The 27448-nt window shown below is 40.2% G+C and overlaps 1 protein-coding gene across 1 annotated transcript in view; it reads right to left on the reverse strand.

Annotated features, from left to right (window-relative positions):
* SLC7A14 (solute carrier family 7 member 14) overlaps positions 1 to 27448 on the reverse strand; it is a 148527-nt gene that overhangs the window by 62012 nt on the left and 59067 nt on the right. Inside the window, exon 2 of the mRNA XM_043992438.1 lies at positions 26354 to 26842. Within this exon, the coding sequence (XP_043848373.1) occupies positions 26354 to 26657 (304 nt within the window). The 5' untranslated portion in view covers positions 26658 to 26842. The remainder of the gene's footprint in view (positions 1 to 26353; positions 26843 to 27448) is intronic.

The following is a 27448-nucleotide window of genomic DNA, read 5'->3' on the forward strand; positions in this document are numbered from 1 at the left end:
GGTCCTGCCATCAATCACAGAGCTTTATGGAACTATTATTTACTCTGTTCCTGACATCCTGTAATCAGAGTTAGCCAGTGAATAGGCAGCTCTCTAGTGCCTTGAAAGAATGACATCTAATTTATTAAAAAAAGAATCACTGGTGAGAGAAGTAACCAAACAGGTAGAGGGCTGATCTATTTCTAGTTTGGGAATAGTGAAAGAGTACTTTATTTTAAAGTCAGAGGATCTGGGTTCAAATCCTTGCTCAGCCACTTGCTAGCCTTGTGATTATGGGCAAGTCTCTCCATCTTTCTTGGCCTCAATCTTTCATCCATAAAATGGGAGGGTTGGATCTATGTTGTTTCAGGTCCTTTCCAATTCTCCATCTATGAACTCTTCCTCTGAACCTTTCCATGTCTTTGGGAGTCAGAGGCACTGTTGTGGTCATCACACACAAAGTCTACTGAGATTCTTTAAGAATGCAAAATAAAGATTTGCCAGTTGGCTATCTGAGAATGACTTTCAGCAATGAATAGTGAAGACCCTACTACTATTCTCCTTTAGTGTGGAATTCTCACATTGTGACACATAGAATTACAGGTCTTTGCATAGATTTAAAGCCAGAAGAGACTTTAAAGGTCATCTATTCCATCATCTTATTTTAGAGGTGAGAAAATTGAAGCCCAGAGAGGCTTTGTGATTCAAACAGTAGCAGAACTGGAATTCGAACCTAAGACCTTTCTCCAAATCCAATTATTTCCCCTGAATTACAGTGAGTAGAATTTTCTTCAGAAATTATTATATAGTAGGCTTAAAATTTCAGTGCTTACATGGTATCAACAAATACCTAAGGGGCAGCTAGGTGGCACAGTGGATAGAGCACCAGCCCTGGAGTCAGGAGTATCTGAGTTCAAATCCGGCCTCAGACACTTAACACTTACTAGCTGTGTGACCCTGGGCAAGTCACTTAACCCCAATTGCCTCACTATAAAAACCAAACAAAAAAACAAAACACAACAAATGCCTACATTTTTTGCTCCAATCACATCTCACCTGTCTTCACTTAGGTCATAAAATTTAAAGGAAGAAGGAACCATAGAGACTATTTTCTCCCAACCCCTCATTTGGCAGAAAAGAAAATGGAAGCTCACATAAATTAAATGACCTGCCCAATGTCACAAGATACATAGCATATCAGGGATTCAAACCCTAACTTTCTGATCATTCAAATCCATTCAAAAATCCACTGTACCATCCTACCGTGTGCCCACCATTCCCCACTTCTTTTCCCCCTGTGTTTGCTCATATCTGAGATTTGTGAGAGACCCTCTGATTTGAGCCTGCTGAAGTGCATTTGAAATGATTTCTTATGAATCAGCTTCTCCAAGCCCCCAGGTTAACCTAATGCCAAATACGAGGTGTGTTCTTTCAAAACTGACTTAATAAGCATGTGAGCTCCAGATGTCAGACTTCAGCCGATCATCTCGCACCTGGAAGCTTCATGTAATAGGAACCCTGAGGGAGGTTGACTTGCATGGCTTTGAAAACATGCATGGTGCCCTTGAATTAATGATGACTTAAGCCAAGTGAAAGTCTAGGTATTGTTGCTGGCTGATTGCAACAATGTGACCTTTCCTTGTATAACCCACATGGAAAGAAATGTTGAACAGGGCATTGGGGGCACATTTTCTATTGCATTAGTTAAAAGTTTACCTTTGATGCCCGTTGGCTATGTAACCCCGGGCAAGTCAGTAATGTCACATTGCTGTAGACAATTCTCTTTAATTTGAAGAGTGGATGCTAAACTGAAATGGTAGAAGGAGTTTCCTCACTGGGACTTCCCTATACTAATGAACTCACAAATATGGTCCAAAAAGAAATGTCGGTTTAGTAACTATGATTTCAGTGATGTGGCACTCACTTCACTGACACAAATTGCAATCCCTTTATGTCTTGTAGATGGTTTTCCAGAATACACCACCTTTAGGGCAGCTAGGTGGCATAGTGGATAAAGCACCAGTCCTGGATTCAGGAGGACCTGAGTTCAAAATTGGCCTCAGACACTTGACACTTACTAGCTGTGTGACCCTGGGCAAGTCACTTAACCCTGATTGCCCTGCCCCCCCAAACCTACAAACAAACAAACAAACAAACACAATACACCACCTTTGTTGATAGCCTATTATTAAACATTTCTAAACTTATCCAGGCTGGTGTTTGCAAGCACTATGCGTTATATGGTTCATCCCTGGGCACCTACCAGAAGCCTTTTCAGTTTTGTGCTTTGTTTGTGCTTGGCTGACAAAGCCTTTGAGAACAAAGGTTTGTCTCTAACCAACAAGTAGGCATCAGAGGAAAACTTTATAGAATTATGGTTATTATGGGATGTAGTGTAGAGCAGTGGAAAGAGTGCTAGATTTGGAATCAGGGGACCTGGGTTCAAATTCTACCTCTGCTACTTGTTGTTACTGTTCAGTTGTTCAGTCATATACAACTCTTTGTGACTCCCTGGACTCTAGAACACCAGGCCCTTCTATCCTTCACTATCTCTCAAAGTCCGTTCAAACTCATGTTTCTTGCTTCCATGACACTATCTATCCATCTCACCATCTGCCATCCCCTTCCCCTTTTGCCTCCAATCTTTCACAACATCAGGGTCTTTTCAAATGAGTCTCATCCTCTCGTTAGGTGGACAAAGTATTGACATTTCAGCTTTGGTATTTGACCTTCCAGTGAATAACCTGAATTAATTTCTTTAAGCAATGACTGATCGGATCTCCTTGCTGTCCAAGGGACTCTTGAAAGTTTTCTCCAGCACCACAATTCAAAAGCTTTGATTCTGTGGTGCTCAGTTGTCCTTATAGTCCAGCTCTCACAGCCATGCATTGGTACTGGAAAACCCATAGCTTTGATTATATGAACCTTTGCTGGCAAGATCACGTCTCTGCTTTTTAGCAAGTTTTCTAGATTTTCCATAGCTTTCCTTCCAAGTGTCTTTTCATTTTATGGCTGCAGTCACTGAATGCAGTGATCTTTGAGCCTGAGAGTATAAAATTGGAATACTTCCATTTTTTCTTCCTTTATTTGTTAGGAAGTCATGGGATCAGTGGCCATGATATTAGTTTTTCTGATGTCAAACTAGTTTTGACACTCTCCTCATTCGCCCTCATCAAGAGACTTCTTACTTCTTCACTTTCTGCCATTAGAGTTGTATCATCTGCAAATCTGAGACTGTTGGTATTTCTCTCAACAACCTTAATTCCTGCTTTTGATTGGTCTAACCTGGCATTTTGAGTGATATTGCCTATGACCTGAGAGAAGTCATTTAACTTCTTGGGGCCTCAGTTTCCTCATTTATACAAGGGGGGAGTTGGACAAGATGACTTCTGAAGTCTTTTCTGACTCAAAATCCATGATCCTACATCAGTGCCAAATTATTCTCCCTCATGAGAACACAATAGGCATGATAATAGCTTGGATTTATAAAGTGCTTTGAGGTTTACAAAGCACTTTACAGACATTACCTCATTTGATCCTCAAAACAATCTTGTGAGATAGGTGGTATTATTATTCCTATTTTCCAGATGAAGAAACTAAGGCTTGGGGAGTTTAGGTGACTTGTTCAACATAATACAGTTAGTATTGGAAGCAAAATTCTGACTCCTAGTCCAGCATTCTCTTTAACCTGACATGGCAGGAAACCCTAAGATCATTGAGCTCAGCCTTAGTTACTGGTTACAGGTCATGGTCTCTTTCAGGAACAGCCCAAACAGGTAGGGAGGTGATTGGTATCCATAATGGAGGGGTATGTCTTTTTTTTTTTTTTGCAGGGCAATGGGGGTTAAGTGACCTGCCCAGGGTCACACAGCTAGCAAGTGTCAAGTGTCTGAGGCCAGATTTGAACTCAGGTCCTCCTGAATCCAGGGCTGGTGCTTTATCCACTGCACCACCTAGCCGCCCCCATGGAGGGGTATGTCTTAAGCATTTTCAAGGGATCATGGGACAAAATTATTCATCATAATTCCTCTTGTGAAGGCTTTGATGTCAGGCCCTGCCCTTACCGAAGGGTGGGAATTGTTTGCTTTTATGTATCATGTCTGCCAATATGTATATTTTTTATTATGAAACTTGGAATCTAGGAAGCAGCTGTCCCAGGGAGGGCCATGAACCAAGACTTGAACCTCTGAGAGAAAGGCACAGGGTTTAAGCAAGCAGCAGGGGCATTCTCAGGGTGTGCCTGTGAGAAACAAGAACGGGTGGGAGCATCTCTAGGTGGGATGGGTCTTGAACAAGAAATAAAGATCAGTAGGGGAGAGGGATCCCATGCTGGGAAGAGCACACAGATGCCAGGATCAGAGAAGAAGATCACAGTGAGCTGAGATCATGTACTCACAAGACTCTATGACCTCAGGAGAGGAAGTGGGGCAGACACCAGTCCAGCACAATTGGGCAGGGAAATCAACTTCATAAATAAGGACAGAACATCCAGGGGAGGCAGCTCACAAACTTGCTTCCAGTAAGTCAGCCAGACCAGATACGGATGAGTTCCTTTATCCAGGAAGCCAAGAAAGGATAGGGTTACCAACCAGGGCTATTGACAGTGGGTAGAGATGGAATCATCAAGGGTGGGGTCTGGTAAAGAAAGGAGAACACCTGTCATGGCCTGGGGCTCTCATGGCTAGAGCTAGGGAGTTGATTCCAAGAGGGTTGGGACCTATCCAATATTGCCAACCTGAAATATTAGCTAGAAACCAATAATCAGTGCCTAGCACATAGTAGGTGCTTAATAAATGTTTATTGATTGACTGATTGTTTGAACTGATCTAACATGGAATTCTGAAATGGTGCCAACCAGGAGAGAGAATGATTAAGAAAAAACAAGGCTTAATTCCATATAAGTATGCACAAAGAACCAAGGTTAACTGACTAAGACCTCTGGACACTATATAAATCTTCTTTGCCTTAGGGGCAGCTAGGTGGCACAGTGGATAGAGCACTTGCCCTGGAGTCAAGAGAACCTGAGTTCAAATCTCACCTCAGACACTTTCTAGCTGTGTGACTCTGGGCAAGTCACTTAACCCCAAGTGCCTTAAACATCTGGGGCCATCTCCAGTCATCCTGATATATAACTTGCCACTGTCCCCAGATGACTATGGAGGAGAGAGTGAGGCTGGTGACTTTGCACAGCCCTCTCTCATTTAAATCCAATTCAGTGCAAGTCATGACATCACCCTGACCTCATGCTCCTCTTCCAGAATGAAGGACAAACAGTGACAATCTTCCTTGCCTTGTATTGTAAGCATTCTAGGGTGATCTAAGCTCCTTGAAAGCAAGGGCTTCTTCATTTTGTCTCAGTATCCCCAGTGCATAGCACAGTTCCTGTCACATAATAGGCACTTAATTGATGCTAAATAAATGAATCAATGAATGTTAGCTTGTAAAGGGTATCTGAGCTTTAACCAAAGCCTGGGGTGTTTTGTGTGCTGTTATATTTGGGAAGATGTGACTCTTCATGTGATTCCTAATTGGTGGGGAGAATATTTACTTTCACATTACAGACTTATATAAGGGGTGGAGTTGCAGCCAAATATTCTTTGAGCCATATCATTGGGGAGAGAGATATTTGTGGCTGCAGACTCTCTTTGGGACCAACTTCAAGGAAGAGAAAAAGAAAAAATTTGGGAAGTTGCAGAAATATAGGGCTAAATACCCCTTATTTCCAACTTGCCTCTCTAGAAGCAATATTCCTTCCCTAGAGAGTAATTTCTCCATTGGTGAGATTAGAGCATCTCTCTTGGTTTGAGCTGGTATCTTACCTTGTTCCTATAAGAAAAACTCATTTACTCCTGTATATTTTTTCTGATATACTCTAATCTGTATAACTTCTCCAATTCCTGTTTAATGTTTTGCTTAGATAAATTTGCTAATAGGGATGGACTTTTTTACATAGTCAGAATATGCTGGAAGGGGTCAGATCAATGTATATAAACTTGGGATTATTGTTCCCCCTTAGGGACTAGTGACCAACTAAGATGCTTTTGGTTTAAACCCCTAGAAGCCTAATATTTGGGGGCTGGGGGAGATAAACATAATTCTAGTCTAGTACCCTTCTCCAAGACTGGAAAAAAGAGTGCTTAGCCCTGGGGCCCTTCACCTGTTTCCCTCAAGTGAGGAATTCAATCTTCTTTGAAGAGAGGAGGACAAGCTGCCAGATATTATCTACAAGGTCCTTTTATGAGTTAAATTTAGACAGCCCATGTGGCTTCTTACACATCTTACATGGGCACACATAGATGTTATAAGCACTTGGTTGTAAAGTTCTTTGCTGATAAAACCATGCTTTCCCCAGTGTTAGTGCTTCCTCCACTTGGGCAGATCATAAGCACTGTAAGGAGTTGGTAGATGGTTCTCATGAGTTGTTATAGCTGAATAACTCATCACTTTCAAGTGATCAGCCTCTTGGAGTTTAGCTAGGCTGCTCCTCAGATAATACATAGACAGTCCATCATTTGAGACCTTTCTGGGTCAGTAGGACCTGCCTAAGTCAATGTTCCATTGGCATAACTTCAAGAAACTAGAGTCATGGTGGTAGTCCAATGAGCCATTGGAGTAGGGTTTTAGTGGAGTCATGTAAAATCCTTCAAAACACCTAAAAAGAGGATAGTGTGTTGTTTTCAGGCAACCATATGTCTTCTCCCTTTAGATAAGGGGGCCCAGGGGGTCTAGGGTCAGAAAGGAGAAGCAGCCAGAACCTGGGAGGGACTGCCAGTGAATCAAGTTCCCAGACACACTGAATGCATCACAGAATATGTTAATTGTGAGTGTACTCATACTCCCAACTCACTGAATGAGGTGGCCCTTCTTACCAAGACAAATTCCTCTATTTGCATAAGGGATTCCACTTCGTCCCATCTCCTCCGGCAGATTGCTTCCTCTATCATCTCCTTTCTCTTCCATCCCTTTCTCTCACTTCTCTTCAATCTCTCCTTGTCCACTGACTGCTTGCTGATGGCTCAAAATCTGCCCATGTCTCCCTGTTCTTCAAAAACCCTTACTTTATCCATCCATCCCTGGATATCTCTCCTTTAGTGACTAAACTCCTTGAGAAAGCTTTCTCCAGTTGGTGTTTCCACTTCCATTCCTCTCTTCTTAACTCCCTACAGTCTGGCTTCTGACCTCATTATTCAACTGAAACTTCTTTCTCCATAATTACAAATGATCTCTTAATTGCCAAACCTAATAGACTTTTTTCATTCCTTATCCTTCTTGACCTCTCTGTAGGTTTTGACACTTTCAGTGTCCCACTTCTCCTGATTCTCTCTTCTCTCTAGGATTTTGTGACACCGCAATCACCTGGCTCTCCTCTTACTTACCTGACCACTCTTCACTTTCCTTTGACCTTGTCCAGATTGTGTCCATTAACCATGGGTGTCTCAAGAGTCTATTGTGGGTCCTCTGCTCTCTTCCTTTTAGACTGATTCACTTGGTAACTTCATCAGCTTCCACAAATGTGGTTATAATCTCCATGCAGATGATTCTTGGATCTATTTATCTAGCCTTAACTTCTCTTCTAATCTACAGTCTCACCTCTCCAACTGCCTATTGGATATCTTGAACTGGATGTCTTTGTAGCCATCTTAAACGAATATGTCCAAAACTGAACCCATTATCTTCCCTAAAGCCCCCCTCTCTTCCTAACTTCTCTGTTACTCTTGAAGGCAACATTCTCCCAGTCCCTCAGGCTTGCAGCCTATATTTAATCCATGACTCCTTACTCTTACCTCCCATATCCCATCAATTGCTAAGTTTTGTCCATAGTACCTTTGCAACATCCCTTGTCTATGTCCTTTTCCCTATTCTGACACTGACATCAGCATGATGTAGACACTTATTGAAAACAGATGGAAACATATTTTTTCCATTTTTTCTCCTCTTTGACAATTCTTCAATCTGAAGTTTTGGGTTTTTTTGGACCATTTTCTCTCACAACCTAGCTAATGTGGGAATGTTTTCCATGACTACTCATGTATAACTTATTTTGAAATGCTTGAATTCTAGTGGGTGGGGGGGGGAATGGAGGAGGAAGAGAAGTTGGAACACAAAGTTTTAAAAAAATTGATGTTAAAATCTGCTTTTACATATATTTTGGAAAATAAAATTCTATTCAATAAAAAAAAATCACACCTAGACTATTGCAACAGCCTTCTGCTTTGTCTCCCTGCCTCAGGTCTCTCCCCATTTCAATCCATCCTGCACTCAGCTGTCAAATTGATCTTCCTAAAGTATTGATCTGTCCATGCCATTCTCTCATTTAATAAATTCCACTGTTTTTCTATTACTTCCAGGATCAAATAGAATGCTCCCTGTTTGGCTCTTCAAGCCCTTCATAACTTGGCTAGTTCCTACAGTCTTCTTATACCTTACTTTCCTTCATGCACTCAGTGACTCAATGATACTGGACTCCTTGCTGGATACTATCTCCCAAATGCAAGCATTTTCACTAGGTGTCTCCCACTTCTGGAATACTCTCCCTCCTTATCTCCACCTTCTGACTTCCTGGGCTTTCTCCAAGTCTCAGCCTAAATCCTACCTCCTGCACGATTCCTTCCCTTCTCTTTCAGATTACCTTCAATTTATCCTATAATTATCTTGTCAGTACATTATTATTTGCATGTTTTCTTCTCCACTACAATGTGAACTCCTTGGAGTTAGGGACCTTTAAAAACTTTCTTTGTAGCCCCTATGCTTAGCATATTGCCTAGCATATAGTAAGCTCTTAATAAATGCTTGCCCTTGAGGAATAAAAAAGCATTTATTAAGCACTTACCATCTGCCAAGTACTGGAGATACATGTACAAAAACCAAGTTACTCCCTGACTTCAAAGACTTTGCAGTCTAGTAGGGAATGATTATGCATCCAGAGGAATGGTGGCCAGGAAGAATGGATTTAGACTGGGGAGTCAGAGGGATGGTCAGTGGAAGAAAAGACTGTGGTAATGGATGTGTTGCTCCCTTAACAGTGGAGAGAAATTCCTTCTTTCCGAACGAGATCTGACAAGAGTTTGGGGATGAGAAAATGGGATTAGATATTGATTTACTTATTAATATTTCATTAATGGGGAGGAGCAGGGCTGGCTACAGGAATCTTTTATAATGGGTCCTAAGGAATAATTAAGGGGCTCATAATAGTGCAAGAATTTAAACGTAGGAATAGAAACCAAACCCACTCTCTTTCTCTTTTTAGGGGTCCATGACACAAAAGTGGTTAATAACACCTGGCGTGGATAATGCACAAGGTTCCCTCCAGCTCAGAACCTATGATCCCTTGCCTCTGTTTCCCCTGACTGTTGTGATACCTTGGCTCCCTTAACCAGTGAAACTCTCCCCTAGAATCTGACTTTGTTAATGGGGGCAAAGAAGGTCAACCATCGCTGGTGATATGAGCACTGCCATCTACTGGTCTGTTAGGTTACATGGTCAATACAAACTATACCCATAGTTATCATCATTCCCAAAAGATCCTTCAAATAAGAACAGAGTGACAGGTCCCAGCATCATGTTTCCAGTAAAGTAAATTGTGCCTCCTTTAATATCACTGATGTGTTTTTAATGGGGAACCCCAGTGGGTAGAATAGAGAATACTCCTGGGTTTTATAAGGGATTTCTCCTGGAACCTTTCCTAGGCAAGAAAAACACCAAGTGTTCTTAGCTTGACTTACAAAAATGGTATGTGTGAGCCTTCCCCAAAGAAGAGATTCTTGGTATTGTAGAGATGGAGTGTGTGTACCTATGTGTGTGTGTATGTTAACATTTGTTGGGTAAGAGAGTTGAGAAACATCATGTTGATTATGTAAAAGATTCAAAGTGTAGATATTTGCAAGCATCACCACCAAGACAGGTCTATTTATGCAATCCACAGCTGTTTCTGAGACCAATAGGACGTGGGAAATGCCAGAACAGTGTGTAGGACCTTCTGGATTGCATAATACATATGTGAATATAGATATTTATATACATGTACATACAAATATATATATACATATATCAACATTTACATATCTATGACATTTTTCTTTGTTTCATGGGATTCAATGGCCAAAGAATTTATCATGAAGTGGCTAGACTGTTACTACTCATAGCTAGACTACTACTATTGCGGCTGCTGCTTTTTACCCTGTCCTTCCTCAAAAGTCTGTTTTGGTTCTGACCACTACTTCCCCATATCTGCCCACCCTTTTATCACATTCTCCCCCCTTTCTTTTATTCTCTTCCCATCCTACTTCCCTATTGGGTAAGATTGATCTCCATACCCAACTGAGTGTATATGTATGTGTATGTATATGTGTGTATACATATACATGTGTATGCATTCTTTCTTCTTTGAACAAAGCATGGCTCACTCCATCTATTTCACCCTTTAGTGTAAAAGCTCTTCCTTGCATACCTTTTTATGTGAGATAATTTTCCCTTTTTTCCCTTTCCTATCTCCCTTTTAAGGCTTTCTTTGGAATCCTATGTATTTAATGCATTTAATAACATGATTCTGGGGTGTCCATAGACTTCAGCAGATTGACAAAGAGGTCCATAGACCCCCAAAAGGTTAAGAACACATGGACTTGGGAAGGCCTCTAGCCAGTTGGATAGGTCAACCATAGAGGATTTATGGGGTGATGTGGAAAAAAGTCTTAACAGGACGAGAAGGAGTGACTGGATTGTGATATGAACCAGTGAAAGGATTGCCCACATCTATGAAATCATGGGTGTATAAAAGTACTGAAGCCAACACATTCCAGTACTCTGACAGAATACTTTAACACATACTATAGGTCCAATGGATCTGTGATTTCATCAGTTTCAATGCTCCCTCCAACAAGGTGGATGCGATCCATTGCAATTAGCCCATAATGTTCTACTCTAACCAACCTTGTCCCACCTGTCCACCATAGATAGTCCATCTAAGGTTCGGAAGGCCTTCCTTGAATTCTCCTGACCTTTTAAGGCTGCCAGTGAAGCCTTGCATTCTCACCCAACATTCCTTGCCCTTACTACATGACGAATCTATCTTTTCCTATCATATATTTCCCTGGTGATATATTTTTTTTTAGTTTGTCCTTTGTTTTCTCTTTTCTTTTTTTTTAATATAAGGTATTTTATTTTTTCCATTACATGTAAAGATAGTTCTCAACTTTTGTTTATACAAGCTTTACAATTTCAGATTTTTCTCCCTCCCTCCCCTCCCTCCTCCCTCCCCTAGACAGCAGGTAATCTGATATAGGTTATATCCATATATCTATATCCATATAGATATAGATATATACACATATATATACACATAATAACATTAATCCTATTTCTGCATTAGTCCTGTTATAAGAGAAAAAATCAGGGCAATGATGCAAAACCTCAAAATAGAAAAAAAAACCCAACAGCACCCAGAACAAAAGAAATAGTATGGTTCAATCAGCATCTATACTCCACAGTTCTTTTTTTTTTTTTTTTTGGATTTGGAGATCCTCTTCTATCATGAGTTCCCTGGAACTCTTCTGTCTGGTGATATCTTTTATTTGTAGTCATCTTTAAAGTTGTTCATATAAGTATACATAAATGCACAAATATGTGTGTTTATAAAACTTGGTATTTTATATATAATGCTGATCATTTACCACAGACTCTACTGAAATCTGCTCCTTTATGGAATATTTTTGATGCATGTTTGTGATCACTTTTCCCGAGTTCCAGGTACTCTATCAAAGTACTGCTCAGGAGAAGGCATAGATCATCCCCTTAAAATATCCCCCAAACTGAAGGGTGAAATGAATTTTCCTTGTTGTATAAAGGTAACTTCTATTTTCAAGAGGAAACAGATTCAAACAATGCTGGTCTCAAATGTACACATATACATACATGTGCATTCACACACATGTATATTTTAAGTTAGAAGGATAAAAAGAAAAACCCACTCCACATTTCTCATCTCATTTTGTGAATTCAAGAATATTACCAATAAATATATTACCAGGACAACAACTTAATTACATGAATAATACTCATTCCTTCTAAAAGTCCATAAACAGTGAGAATATTTTTTTTAAAACATGGACTATTTAAAGTAACATTGTGATATTCCACCTCATAGAGCTGTTATTCTTCATGGAAAACTCTTAGGAAAATAGAAATTTGGAAAAGGGTTTTCCAGTGAACACAGGGCCCTGTGAAATTAAATTCTATTACAATGGAAAGAATATTGGTCCTGGAGTAAGATGACTTGGGTTCAAATCCTGCCTCTGATGATTATTACCTATGTGATTTAAGCCTGTTAAATCATCTTAAAATAAGAAGGTTGGAAAAATGGTATTAGTTACTTTCTAGCCCTTGATCTATGATCCAGTGGTCCTATAATTTATTTTTTTTTGTTTTTTGTTTTTTGGGGGTTTCTTGTGAGGCAATTGGGGTTAAGTGACTTGCCCAGGGTCACATAGCCAGTAAGTGTTAAGTGTCTGAGGCCGGATTTGAACTCAGGTACTCCTGACTCCAGGACCGGTGCTCTATCCACTGCGCCATCTAGCTGCCCCAGTCCTATAATTTAATTCTGCATGGTCCATTAGAATATAAGCTCTCCTAGGACCTAATAGGCAAGTACTATATTCACTTATTCTTTGTATCTCAAGCATTATCATATTGTAGACCTTAATAAATACTTTTTTTTTTTGCAGGGCAATGAGGGTTAAGTGACTTGCCCAGGGTCACACAGCTAGTAAGTGTTAAGTGTCTGAGTCCAGATTTGAACTCAGGTCCTCCTGAATCCAGGGCTAGTGCTTTATCCACTGTGCCACCTAGCTGCCCCCAATAAATACTTGTTAATGGAGCCAAGATGGTATATTAGAAGAAACTCACCTGAACTCTAAGAAAACTTAAGGGGGTTAGCAGGAAAAGTTTATGACACCAGGGGGAAAACCTGTCCAGAGTCCACACATGTGATGACAGCCATAGCATTTTCAGGGGATCTTAGCCCAGAGATGGTAAAAGGGTCAGACAACTGATCATAAAAAGATTACAACTTTTGCTGACACTGGGTACAGCTGGCACTGTACACAGTTTTGTATCACAGTTCTGGGGAGGGGGAAGGATCATTGATTGTCATTCACAGGGGAACAGAGGCCCAGGTAGCAGTTTCAAGGCAAAGAGGTTGCTAGTGCTTATAACTGCAGTGGACTAGGGACCCTTCCTGGGTAAACACCACAGTATAGACCAGGAAAATAATGACCATACCTCTCCCAGGATCATACCACCTTAGAGGCACCCAAAACTTGCAATCCCCCAGAACTAGCTCTGAAAATAGCAGCACAAAAAAAAGCCTAAAGCTTGGTACACTGTCTCCCCACCCTCAGGTAAGCTGAGTGCAACTTTACATAAAGTGTAAAGTCAAGAAATAGACTGGGAAAGATGAAACAAACAACAGAAAAATAATTTAAACATAAAAAGCTATTATGGTGGCAAGGAAGACCAAGACATAAATTCAGAAGAAGACAGCAATGTGAAAAACTCCTACAAACAAAGCCTCAAAGAAAAATGCTAATTGGACCCAAGCCCAACAAGAATTCCTGGAAGAGTTAAAGGAAGAGATAAGAGTGGTAGGGGAAAAATTGGGAAAAGAAATGAGAGTGATGAAAGAAGTTATTAAAAAAGAATTAATAGCTTGGTAAAGCAAGGTACAAAAAACACTGAAGAAAAAAACACTTTAAAAAACAGAATTGGCCTAATGGTAAGAGAGGCACAATTCACTGAAGAAAAGAAATCCTTAAAAAGCAGAATAGGCCAAATGAAAAAGGAGGTACAAAAAGAAGAAAATAATTCCTTAAAAATTAGAATTGGGTAAGTTGAAACTAATGACTCCATGAGATATTAAGAATAAGTAAAAGACAAAGTAAAAAAGAACAAATAATAGAAGGAAATGTGAAATATTTCATTGGAAAAACAACCAATCTGGAAAACAGATTGAGGAGAGATAATTTAAAAAATATTAGACTAACTGAAAGCTATGATCAAAGAGCCTAGACATCATATTTCAAGAAATTATCAATTGTCAGAATTTTCTCACTTTATTTTTCTGGTTCTTTTTTGGAAAATGGCTAATATGGAAATGTGTTTTGCATTATTTCACATGTATAATTGATATCATATTCCTTGCTTTCTCAGTGGGTGGGGAAAAAGTGGGAGGGAAGGAGAGATTTTGGAACTCAAAATTTAAAAAGAAAAAATGTAAAAAAAATACTTGTTCTTAAGTGCCTTCTATGCACTCTTGGCCTATGCCAGATATTATGGATTCAAAATAAAAAACCTAGCAGTCCCTGCCTTCAAACAGTTTATGTTGTCATACAAGAAAAATTAAGGTTATCTGGGTTTGGTCCTTTCTCCATGAAAAACTAAATCCACTTGAAGGCAGCAAAGTCATGGTCAGCCTAATTGATTGCCAGCCAAAAGATGATGAACCCTTACTACTCTTGTGATGCCCCAGATAATGCTACCTCTGCACACACTATGACAGAGCACAGCTTCTTGGGATGTTTTTTTTACCATGTCCCCATATCTTCATATTGTTGCTGTTGTTCAGTTGTTTTCAGCCATGTCTGACTTTTTGTGACATAGTTTGAGGTTTTCTTGGTAAAGGAACTGGAGTGGTTTGCCATTTCCTTCTCCAACTCATTTTACAGATAAGAAAACTGAGGCAAACAGAGTTAAGTGACTTTCCCAGAGTCACAAAGCTAATAAGTGTTTGAAGCCAGATTTGAACTCAGGAAGATGAGTTTTCCTAATTCCAGGCTTAGCGCTCTATCTGCTGCACCACCTAGCTTGCATCCTTTCCTCATGAGGATTCTCTAATTGCAATGCTATTTAAAAGGGTGTCGATGTGAAATTAAAAGTAGAAAAATATTTAAACATAAAATGAAAGAGATGTAGCTTTTAGGAGAGCTATTAAAATGCCTACACTCTGAAAAATTGCATAAAAAGTGAAGTTTGAAAAAGTGTCAAGGTTACTTACTTTCTTTCTTCTATGTCCATGCCCTTCATGCGTTACCCTTCTCCCAAAATAAAAGGTGAACTTTTGAAAAATTTCTCATAAGAATATGAATTATCCTGGCATTCTTATTTGTTTTTTCCTTTCTTTTCTGAACTACAGGGCTCACTATATCATCATGCTGATGGATTGTCTATTGGAGGAGGGACTGGAATTCACGAAGATCTCATTTATTTATGTGACAGCAAGAGGGCTTTTAAAAAAAAGTTACTAACCTGGATAGAAACCTGAATGGCTCAGTATAAAGATCCAGAATTCATAACCATATACATATATGTATATGTATTTGTGTAAATATACACACATATACACATAAATCTATCATCTATCTATCTATCTATCTATCTATCTATCTATCTATCTATCTATCTATCTATCTATCTATCTATGTCTGTCTATCTATCCTCTATAACTCTTCTATTGGTGGGACAAGAGCATCATTAACTTTAATTGGATCACAGGGTTCAAGACCAGAAGATAGCTTAGAGAGCCTCTTGTTTTCTCCTCATTTTACAGATGAAGAAACTGAGGTTCAGAGGTAAAGCAACTGGCTCAAGGTCATACAACCCATAATTAGTAGGTTTGGAAATCAGGTCTTTTGACACCAAATCCAAAACTTTTCCCCTCTGTACTAAAGTAGGCATATCCAGAATGTATCAGGCTTTAGTTATTTAGTTATGTAGCTATTAGTTTTCAAGGTTGTAACTTGACTCAAGATGTTCTCACATCTCTGAAATACTGATTTGGATCATACTGTGTATGCCTGGATGACAGAAGAATTCTACTGAATCTACTGAAATGGAAACTCTCAATGGGCTTGTCTCTTTCACTGTTTTCTTTACAATTTGGACATTTTTTGGGATTATTTATTTTTCCCTCTCCTCCATATATAGAGAGCTGGATTTGAAATAAGGAGGGTATGAGTTCAAGTCTCACATATTTAAGTATGTATATGCATGTATTTATATATGTGTGGATGATTTTTCTTTGTAACCCAAGTGCCTACCACAGTGCCCAGCAGTTGGTCTATATTTAGTAAATGTTTGTTGGCTAGGATTGAACTGGGAAGAGTAAGGATTTTGGAGTCTGGGGAAATGGATTTGGATTCTTGTTACTTTCTGCATAATCTTTAGGAAGTCACTTAACTGCCCTCATCTCTCAGTTTCCTCACCTGTCAACAGGGAAGTTAGACTAAATGATAGTATAGCTCCCTTCTAGATTAATGATTTATGATTTTGCAATTCTATTTGGGCTCCCTTATGCATACACAGCTAATTCTCAGGAATGGGGAAAACTGGAACTGCTGAGCATTTGGGAAGAGATTCTTCAGGAGTGGTGGATACACTCAAAAGTGCAGACTCAGGTTGACAAGTTGGTGCCAACATCTGGCTGCCATCATGAATCTCATAGTGAGAGGGAATCCTGTAACACTTGCCTTATCTGGAAACACCAGTAGAGAAAACTCATTTGACCATGACTGGGTACATTGTTGTTTCTGAGATGAAGAGATGCATACAAATGGAAGGTTGTCATGTAGAACAAAGAGGTGAGACAGCTCCTTCTTGGGAGATAGAGCTAGGAATTATGGGTGGAAGTTGAACAGGGGTCAGTTTAGGCTCAAGTTAAGGAAAGACTTCCAGACAATTACACTGGACTTTCTTGGGGGGTAGTGAGTGCCTTCTTACCACAGATTTTGAAGCAGAGACTGGATAACTATTTTTGGGTAGTGTTGCAGGGTGATTTCCTTTTTAGTTTTTCATTGCATGGTGACCTCCATGGTCATTCGCAGCTCTGAGTTCTGTGTCTGATTCAACCTGTCTCCCACAAATTTCCATGGCAGAGATAATAGCTCCCAGTTATGGGTTGTAATCACTTGAGCCTGTTTTGAGTAGACTATCCATCCCAGGGTTTGCCCAGAACTCCAGGGAGTCCCTCTGTGGATTTTTCAACAGCTAAGGGTTCTTATTTATTTTGAGAGTCATGCATTTTTTTTTGATGAGGCAATTGGGGTTAAGTGACTTGCCCAGGGATACACAGCTAGTAAGTGTCAAGTGTCTGATGACAGATTTGAACTCAGATCCTCTTAAATCCAGGGCCAGTGCTCTATCCACTGTGCCACCTAGCTGCCCCCAGTCATGCATTTCTAAGCCCCATTTGAGTATTTGCAGGGGGATCAGGACTCCTCTGCATCTGAGTACACTGCCATCTTCCTATAATCCTCTCCCTAGATCATTACTCACTCTGTTGCCATTGGCCATGGACCAGACTCACCACATCCTTTGTTGACTTAGGTGTCATGGGCTTGGCCAAGTGACCCCTCTTGTAAGCTTGAATAGAATGACTAATGATCTGAAGCCCTACAGAATCAAGAAAACATCAACAGCAGAGCTCTGTTATTGCTTAGTGCATCATCGGACCAATTGCTAGCAAACATCCCTAAGAGAAAGGAGAATCAAAGAATCTCAGTTTCCCAGAGCTAATAGGGCCATTGATGGCCATCTAGGTTTGAGGCCATTCATCCTCACAGAGGAATCCACACTACACATAGTTGAGTCAGAGCCCTTACCTCCCTAGGCTGCACTTGCTGTTTGGGACAGATCTCCTCAAGAAGGTTCTCCTGATCCCAAGTCTAAATCTTCCTTTTGTAACTTCATCATTCTGCCCTCTAGGACCAAGTAGAATGAGCTTTAACCTCTTTGGTATGACAAGTCTTCAGATTCTTAGACAGCCATCATGCAACATGATCCCCAGCTGCCCCATGTCTATAGTCACTTCATGAATCTGTCATGCTGGAATAACTTTTTTTTTTTAAATCTCTCCTTGCAGGTGATCCTAACCTGTAAGGATATTCATAGCTAAAGATGAAGCTATAAGGAACAGTGGATAGATTGCTGGACTTGGAATCAGGAAGATCCGAGTTCAAATCTGGCTTTGGACATTTGCTAGCTTTTGTGACTCTCAGCAAGTCACCTAACCTCTGTGTGCCTTAGTTGCCTAATTTATAAAATGGGGATAATAATAGAGCCTACATCATAGGGTTATTGTGAGGATAAAATTAGATCATATTTACAAAGAGCTTTTCCAAACTTAAAAAGTATTATGTAAATGTTATTAAAGAGTTGGTAGAATGGGTTTCGTCTATCCAGATGTTCTTCTTGTCTTTTAGTACTTACAGAGAGGACTAATCACCCAATCAGTGGCTCAGCTTGAGGAGGCATCCTGTCCTTTTGGAAAGGTTACTGGACCCAGAATTAGGAAGATCTGTGTTCAAATCCTGACTCTAATACATTAGCTTTACGACCAGTGGCAAATTACTTAGCTTTTATGAGCCTCAGTTTGTACATCCACAGCATGGGTCAATAATACCTGTAGTAGCCCCTTTTCAGGGCTTAAAGGAGATAGTAGATATAAGGTGATTTGCAAATGTTAAAGTGCTCTTTAGCAAGATCAGAGAGTAAGAGCTGGAAGGGTCTCTTACAGGCCACCAAGTCCAACCCTTTCACTTTACAGGTGAGGAAACTGAGTCCCTGTGAAGGTCAAGGGTCTCACCCAAGGTCCCTCAGGAAGTCTGAACCTCTGGTGCTTTGACTACAAATACAGATCTGATTTTCTCTTAGCCTCTCACGGGCTTGGCTAGCGAGGTTTTGCCATGATTATAATGTCTGGGACAACTCTAAGCATCATAGGAAAAATCGATAGCTACATTTGGATGCTTTCCAAAGGTGGCAAGCAGTAGCTGACTTTGTCAATACCAGACCAATTTAGGAACAATAAACTTTTGTGGACTGAATGTTGATTTTGGAAAAAAGTAAACATTTCCTAAATTGCACAATACAACCCTTTCGTTATTACAGATCTGAAGCGAACTCAGAGGCCATTTAGTTTAAATCTTCATTTTACCAATGAGGAAATCGAGGCCCAGGTTAACCAGGGAGTGAGGACAGGATTTGAACTCAGATCCAATGTGTGCTTCAGCTGGTGCTCATCCCTTCCATTTGGCCTTCCTTTATTTTTGCCCCTGTCCTCTCTGAACTCCCTTAACAATTATTTTATTTATGTCTTTGTATCCAGGGTCTATCCCAGTGTAGGCATACAGTAGGTGTTTAATATAGAGCTCAATCATTTTACCTTCAGAATAATTATATGTAGAATAAATATAAAATAAACACAAGGTAGTTAAGGAGAATGGACATTGGTAATTAATAAATACTGCCCGATTGATTAACTGTCTGGGTGAGAGAATAGGTGTTAGAAAAAAACCATTATTAGTTAAGCACATTTAATGAGCCCTTGCTATATTAGGGCACTCATTGTAGTTTACTACAATGACAATTTTAAAAAAAGAAGTCCATAAAGCCCAGCTTTCCCAAAGAGGGAACCCCCCCAAATACACTGGTTACTCAGCTTGTTTCATTCATAAAATCCTAGATCTAGAAGGGACCTTGGAGAGCATCTTGTCCCTTCATTTTACAGATAAGGAAACTGAGGTCCATGAAGGGTAAGTGGCTTTCCCAAGGTCACATAGGTGGTAAGCATTACAGGTGAGATTTGCACCCAGATCCTTTGACTTCAGACACAGAGCTCTTTCCACTGTACCATGCATCCTTATCAACCATGCCAAGCTAAATTCACTTTATAATTAAAGTGGTTTGAAAACCTGGCAAAAATCTGTTTTAAAACAGTTGTTCAGGATAAAGCACCGGCCCTGGAGTCAGGAGTACCTGAGTTCAAATCCGGCCTCAGACACTTAACACTAGCTGTGTGACCCTGGGCAAGTCACTTAACCCCAATTGCCTCACTAAAAAAAACAAACAAAAAAAAAACAGTTGTTCACCCCCTCTGAAACTATAGTTGACAGACGAGGTATTCTATCTCATGAGGACATCCATCCAGCAGCACCCTAGATGAGAATGTGATTCTCTTAGTCTCAGCCTTTTCTCTACCTATGGCAGGTGATGGATAGATGTCCTAAGAAGTACCCTTTCAGGCCTTGATTTACACATAACTGTAGTAATGAGCTCCCTGTCACAAGTTGAAGAGGGCAGCATGATGGGGTCTCCTCAAAGCAAGAGGGCAGGGTCTCTTGATGAACCTGATTCTGTCCGATGGCTATGGAGAAAAAGGGGAGAGGGAGTCCTGGTGGACAGAGCTCCATGACAAGCACCAGTATCCCTGAGCCTGAAAGGCATGTTTGAGATGCTGGCCCCAAGAACCATAGAGCTATTGAGTGACATGCCGTTGCTTGATTGCTGGGAGAGGCCTTTGAAAAGTGAGAATGAAATAGAAACCCAGGGACTGATCAGACTCCTGGGGTCCAATGCCCACATCCTGCCTCAGCTTGACAAAGCCTCGGAACAACCAAACAAGACAACTCATGGTTAGGCTATCTAAATAACCTTGGATCCTTAAGACAACAATCTTGCTGCTATGAGAAAACAACTCAAGATGAGTAGTTGGAACACTGAGAACCATGTTTAAACAATGTGGGAGCCCCAGGACAAATCTCTTGGAAGGGAGACCCTCCCCATCATGATCCTTAAGTTCAATGCATTACTGGGGCAGGGTAGCTTGGGTTTTATCCCAGGATGCAATCATGGGCTGCTTGGTTTGACTTTCCAGTCTTCAAGCATCTGGTCTTGGTTCCTTGCAGGTGTTTGCTTGACTGTATCTTCCACCTCCACATTCACCCAGAGACTCTCTGGGCTTTTGTTTCCTCATCTGTACCCTGAGGGAGGTGGAAAAGGGGATCTCTAGTCTTTCTCAATCTTAGTGTTTTCCCACTGAGATTACTACGGAGCTCTCTTGTCTATCTAGAGTTTATTTGTACAGAGTTGTTTGTATGTTGTCTCCTTATTAGACTGTAGACTCATCAAGGGCAAAGTGATTTTTGCCTTTCTTTGTAGCCCTAGTGCTTAGCACATAGTAGGTGCTTAATAAATGCTCCTTGACTTAGTGACTGTCTGGGACCTCTCCTACCCAAAGTATATGATCTACATGGAATTCTTTCATCGAAAAAATCCAATTCATGATGTCTTTTTCTGACAGGAGTGAACATGTAATGGATGAAATATTTTGCCCATCAAAGGGAAGTAACTAATAAGCCAGGCAGCTGAGGCAGATTCATCTAGGTGAAGTGCAGTGCATTCAGGGTCCTTTGAATGTAGGTTGTAAAATATTTTTTATTGGACTTGTGAATTCATCAGTTTATGGAGCTCCTTGGTGAGAAAACTCTGTCAAAGTAGATCACCATCTTCTTTACAATGGAGAGTTTTAGAGCAAGGATTTAAAACCTGGGTTCTGTGAGCTTTTCTTTCTTTTTTCTTTTTTTACATTTTAGGAAACTCTATTTCAACATAATTAGTCTCCTTTATGATCCTACATATTTTATTTTGTTACAAACATTACTCAGAGGCGGGGGTCTATAGACTTCACCAGATCGCCAAAAGAGTCCAGGACATGAAAAAGGGTGAGCCCTGTCTTAGACAATTTTCTGAGAAGTTAAGTGACTTGCCCAGGCTCACACAGCTGGTACAATTAACACTTAAACTCAGGTCTTTTTTTTTTTTATCTCAGGCTGACTCTCTATTACACCACTCTACTTCCTATGGAATCATAGATTAGTAGATTTAGAAAAGGGCTTTAGAGATCAGCATGGGGTAATGATTGTATACAATAATGTATTTACTACATAGACTTAAACTTTTACAAAATTTCCCTCACTGAAGTCCAAATTGCATAAAATTCAGTTATGCTGAGTCACATTCAACCCTTCATGAACAAATCAATTTGCTATAAAAGAAAATACAGAAATAATCAATTGGCATGCTGTGGGTGGGGTGGTTAACTGAAGATTAAGTGGAAAATTATTTTTGTTTCAACTTGTTGAAAGTCAGAAGCCATGAATGATTTTGGAAGTCTAGGGCGATGGATGTATTTGAGTCTTTGCTTGTTGGGTGAGAATATTGAAGAGCCTCATGGGGTACTAGAATAGGTGTAGATGGGGCTCAGCATGCTGTTGTTTCTGTGGCTGTTTACTATGAAGTTAGAATCAGAAGGATCTAGATTCTAGTCTAGCCTCCAATATATGCTAACTATATGTCCCTAGGCAAGTCTCTTAGGTTCTCAGTTCTCTAGGCAACATTTTAGGTTACAAAATAGGTACTCATTTGCATTGGTACAAGGAATTGTTTTTTATTGGGAGCTCTCTATTGCACTAAACAGATAGGGTTAGTCTCCCAACCCCATTAAATCCTTGGTATGGGTTTGTTTGTTTTTTGTTTTTGGTAATCTGTTTTTTTTTAGAAGTCAAATGTAGCATTAATATGACATTGGTGAAGTGACTTGGTCCAGCTCATTTAGAAAACTTTTTTGTAATGATGTTTCAAAAATGACCCAAATGTTCATATCTTTTGATTGAGTAATATTAATACTGGGCTTCTATTTCAAAGTGTAAAGACAAAGGTAAAGGTGACTATTTATATCTACACCTAAAAATGTTCATATCATTGTTTATGTTAGCAATAAAACAAACCTAGAAACAAAGTGGAAGCCCATTGATGGAGGAATGGATGAACAAATTATGGCAAATGAATGCTATGAATATTATGACACTGTAGTAAATGAAAAATATGAAGAATTCAGAGAAACTTGAAAAGATTTGCATGAACCGATGCAAAGTAAGCAGCAGCAAGAGAACAATTTTCACAACTACAGTAATAAAAGGGGAAAAATGCATTCTAATCAATGCAACCTTAATCTTTCCTTCTGAGGACTAATGGGAAACGTATATCTTTTCTCTTGGTAGGGGAGGTGGGCTACAGGTAGAGAATGACAACTATGCTCTTCAAGCATGGGCAATGTATTAGTTCATTTTGATTAACTTTAATTACATGTCACAAAGGTGAGTTTGATTAAGTGGGGATGGCATTGGGAAATGACAGTGATTTGGAAATCACCAATAAAACATTGAGAAAATAAAAGTTGAGTATAAGCAGGTGTATTCTGGAGCCAGCTCATATAGGCTCACTAGAGATGCTTACCAAATTTTCAGTGTGAGCATTTACATATCGGAAACCAACGAACCTTATAAATCAGGGTTTGATGTATTGGTTTTTTGAATATCTAGACTTTAGAAAGTGATGCAGAAAATATTCCTAATGCAGATTATGCTTACAAATGTGTAGTTCTCTCCTCCTCCCCACCTTCCCCTTTTCCAGACATCTGATTGTTAAACATTTACTGCCACATCCCTGAATAAGATATAACCCTAGATAATTTAGTGTTCTGGTCAATTGCACTCTCCCTGTAAAAAGATCTATTGTCCTTAGTTTTAGACATTAATCTTTAGGAAATGTTTCTAGAACCCCATTTTTGAACAACCTTACCATCACAGGATGTGAGGTGTGCTTTTGGACCCCAGACTTTGAAAAAAACACAGGTGCTCTTGTCATTGCCCATTAACAAAAGGGATTAAGGAAATGCTGAGTCTAGAGATATCTAAACATGCTATTTGTTCCCATTGCTATGAAGAATCTTTTAAAAATTGGTAGAATGGCATATGATTAATGAAGAGGCAGCAGAGAATGGAAATGAGTCAAGTGAGAAAGGATGGGCTCATTACCAGGCTGAATTCTTAGACATCTTGAAGTGAGCATCTCACAGTTCTTACCCTTATCCTTAAGATCAGAAATCTCTCTCCTCTCATAGTCCAGGAAATTGGGGTCATAGATCTAGGACTGAAAGGTACCTAGGAGTCAATTTAGCTGACTCTCTCATTTTACAGATGATGAGCCAGAGTCTCAGAGAGGTGAAGGGAACTGCCTGAAGTCAGTAAGGATCAGAAGCAGGATTTGAATCCAGGTCCTCTGACTCCCACATAAGTACCCTTTTTGTTGCTCTATTCACATCAGTCTTCATGGCTCATAGTTAATGAAATCACCAGTATTTTAGGGAAAAAAATTAATTGCCTCAGAAATGTAATAGCTATGTAGTCCTGGGAAAATCACCTGACCTCTCTGTGCCTCAGTTTTCTCATGTGTAAAATGGAGAGTGGTGGCAGTGGTGTTAATTATTGCACCTACCTCCCAGAGTTCATATGTGAAGAACTTTGCAAACCTTAAAGCAATAAACATAAAACCATCAGTGCTAACATCATCATTATTGTTTATTATCATCAATCATGGTGATGATGACCTAGCCATTTGAAGCCTTTACAGGGTGATAGGACCCACTAGCTTTTGTGCTCAGATGGAGTAGCTTCAGTCACCCAGAGTCATCTCCACACAATGGGGAGCCACCTGAGGAAAAATTCAGTGGAGAAAGGCCAGTTGGCTCGATCCCATGCTCATGACTTATCCCAATATCCCATTGTGTGTATGAACATGTGTGAGTGCATGTGAGAGGTGTGTGTATGAGAATGTGTGTATATAGATGTGTTTCTGTGTGTCTATGAGACTGTGTATGTGTGTGTATGTGTATGAATGTATATCAGTGTGTGTGTGAGAAAATGTGTATAAGGCTGTGTACATAAGAGTGTGTGCATACACAAAAGTGTGTGATTGTTTCTGTATGTGTCTGTGAGAATGAGTATATGTGAGTAGTATATGAATGTATATATGTGTGTATATGAGAGAGGTGTGTGTGAGAAAACATGTGTATAAGTGTGTGTGTGTGTGTGTGTGTGTGTGTGTGTAGGGGAGGCAGCAGGGCAAAAGGAAAACGAGGGTAGAAAAGCTAGTTCTGTTGCTGCTTGACAGAATTGTGTCTGAGTGGCAGGAGTGAGTGCTGTGAGATTAGCACAGATCTGGCTGACCTAGCCGACCTAAAGTCCCTCTGTCAAAATGTTAAGCCGATGATGTCTCTTCTGCTTAGCTCAGAGAGCAGAACTAGGAGCATGGAGGCACTTTTGCCTCCATGTCAGGAAAACCTCCCTAATGATGAGAGCTCTCCCAAAGGGGAGTGGGCTGCTCAGAGGGAGTGGGTTTCCTTCTTCCTGGAGATTTTCAAGCAAAGTTGAGGGCAGAGGTTTGTACCCTGTGTCCATGAACATTATTTTTTAAAAGTACACATTTTTGAAGTAAAAAAAAATGAAACAGTCCCTGCGCTCCAGGAGTTCACTCTCTATCTGGGCAGAACTGGTGTTGAGTTCCCATCTCCAGCAGCATGGGACCAGTTGCTGTCAATATGCCTAGCTGCTTGTTCATATTCTTTGACCATTTGTCAATTGGGGAATAGCTCTTGTAAATTTGAAGCAATTTCTTCTATATACTGCAAATGGGACCTTTTTGAGAGAAACTTAGGTCCTGAATTATGCATATTTTTATTAAACTTTATTTTCATTGGGAGAAAGGTGAGGAGATATAATAAATGCTTGGTAAGCAAAAAAAGTGGGGAGGTAGCTAGATGGTGCAGTGGTGCATCTTCCTGAATTCAAATCTGGCCTCAGATGCTTACTAGCTGTGTGACCCTGGGCAAGTCACTTAACCCTGTTTGCCACAGTTCCTCATCTATAAAATGAGCTGGAGAAGGAAGTGTCAAATAACTCCAGTGTCTTTGCCAAGAAGACCCCAAATGGGGTCATGAAGAGTCATTCATGGCCGAAACTACTGAACAATAACAAATTTTTAAAAACACACCCATAATTTGGTAACTGTACTTCATTATAATTTGTTTCCTTTGTATTATATTTTATGCATTTAAAATGTCATTCATAGAAGAGACCCCAGGTTTCATTAGACTGCCCAAGGGGTCCACAACATGAAAATGTTAAGAACCATGGGCTTAGAAAGACACCTGTAGGGTGTGCTGTAGGGGAATTCATATATTATGGGTTAGGTTAGAAGGCCATGGAGGTCCCTTGGCTCTGTGAAATTCTGTGACTTGAATATAAGTTTGTTGAGGTGAAGGCATGTTTTTATTTTGCCTTTCTGTCCCTAGCATGTAGCAAAGTATCTAACATCTAGTAGGTGCTTAATAAATGCTTTTTAAATTGAACTCATGCTGTGACTACTTAACAAATGCTTTTTTATTCATTCATTCCTTCATTTGTTTGGTCACTCACTCACTCACTCATTTATTCATTCTGTGAAGTGCCAGTCAGGATAGCTTTACTCTTTGCCACCTTATTTCTTAGCTCCCTCTTCTCTGTTTCTGCTATCTCATCATCTTCAGCTCTGGGAGGGCGACTGGAAGTGATATGTCAAAGTGAGTGTCTGAGGAAAGGAGATTTCCCTTGGGATTTCCAACCTCCCAACTCTGCCTCCTCTACAATGTTGACCCCATGGCCGCCACACTCACCTGATAAGATGGAAGCCACAGCCGCAATGATAAAGGACACAATGACACCAGGTCCTGCCATTTCTTTTGCCACCAGCCCAGACACCACATACATGCCAGTGCCCACACAGCTACCAACGCCAAGGGAGATGAGGTCCACAGTGGTGAGCACCTGGGCCAGCTTGGTCCCATGAGATGTGGTGCCTCCTGTGCCTTCTAGCATTGACTCCACAGGCTTAGTGCGAAGGATCCGAGAGTGCATGGCATACCAAGCGGCCCCCCATTGTACCCGCCGGGGGTCCAGAGAGGCAAAGATGCCACTCATTGTGACCTAGAGGGATGGAGGCAGATGTCTGCTGCTTGGAGAAGTTAGAGGGCTTAGCCAATGGCTCAGGAGAACATCAACTTCAAGGGAGGAGAGGCTCTCCTTTCAGGAAAGATCCAGGGGACGCCACAGCCACATGCTTTAGCTTCCTCCTTTCCCTGAAGCTTGGGGTCTGGTGGAAAACCCTAGAAGAAGAAAATGACAAAAGGAAAGGATGAGTGAGATCAGAGTAGGAAGTATGTATTTGAGTGGAAGAAGAGCCTTGTGTTTGAAGAACTAAGGGACAATGAAAGGAACAATGGGGTCCAGGATTGTGGTTCAAAGTCTCAGTTCAACCTAGGGCCATAACTGTGGTGTGGCGATTGCTCTTTGGTCCTGGGAACTGAAATTCGGAGGGCCCTGGTGATCCTTACATTCCTTTAGCCACATAGAAACAAATGAACTTAGCAAGGAGGTAGAAAAACTAATTAATGTTATAGATTTCGATCATTTATATCATATATGTCATATATGACATATTATACATGGTAATATATCACATATATGAATTATATCACATATATAAGGTATGTATGTGTGTGCTAAATTTAACAAGGCAATTGACAAAATTCCTCTGCGTTTCCTCCTGCATCTTTTAATTGCTTTGGCAAATTAAGAAAAAGTTTTATTTATGTTCTTTTTTCATGTTTATTACTACCCCTAACTCATTTTCCTCTATCCCTTTGGTAAAAGCCCTCCATTGTAACAAATATGCATAATCAAATAAGACAAATCAACATGCACACAAATAA

The sequence above is a fragment of the Dromiciops gliroides genome, chromosome 3 (assembly GCF_019393635.1).
Source record: "Dromiciops gliroides isolate mDroGli1 chromosome 3, mDroGli1.pri, whole genome shotgun sequence".
In the NCBI taxonomy this organism is placed as follows: domain Eukaryota; kingdom Metazoa; phylum Chordata; class Mammalia; order Microbiotheria; family Microbiotheriidae; genus Dromiciops; species Dromiciops gliroides.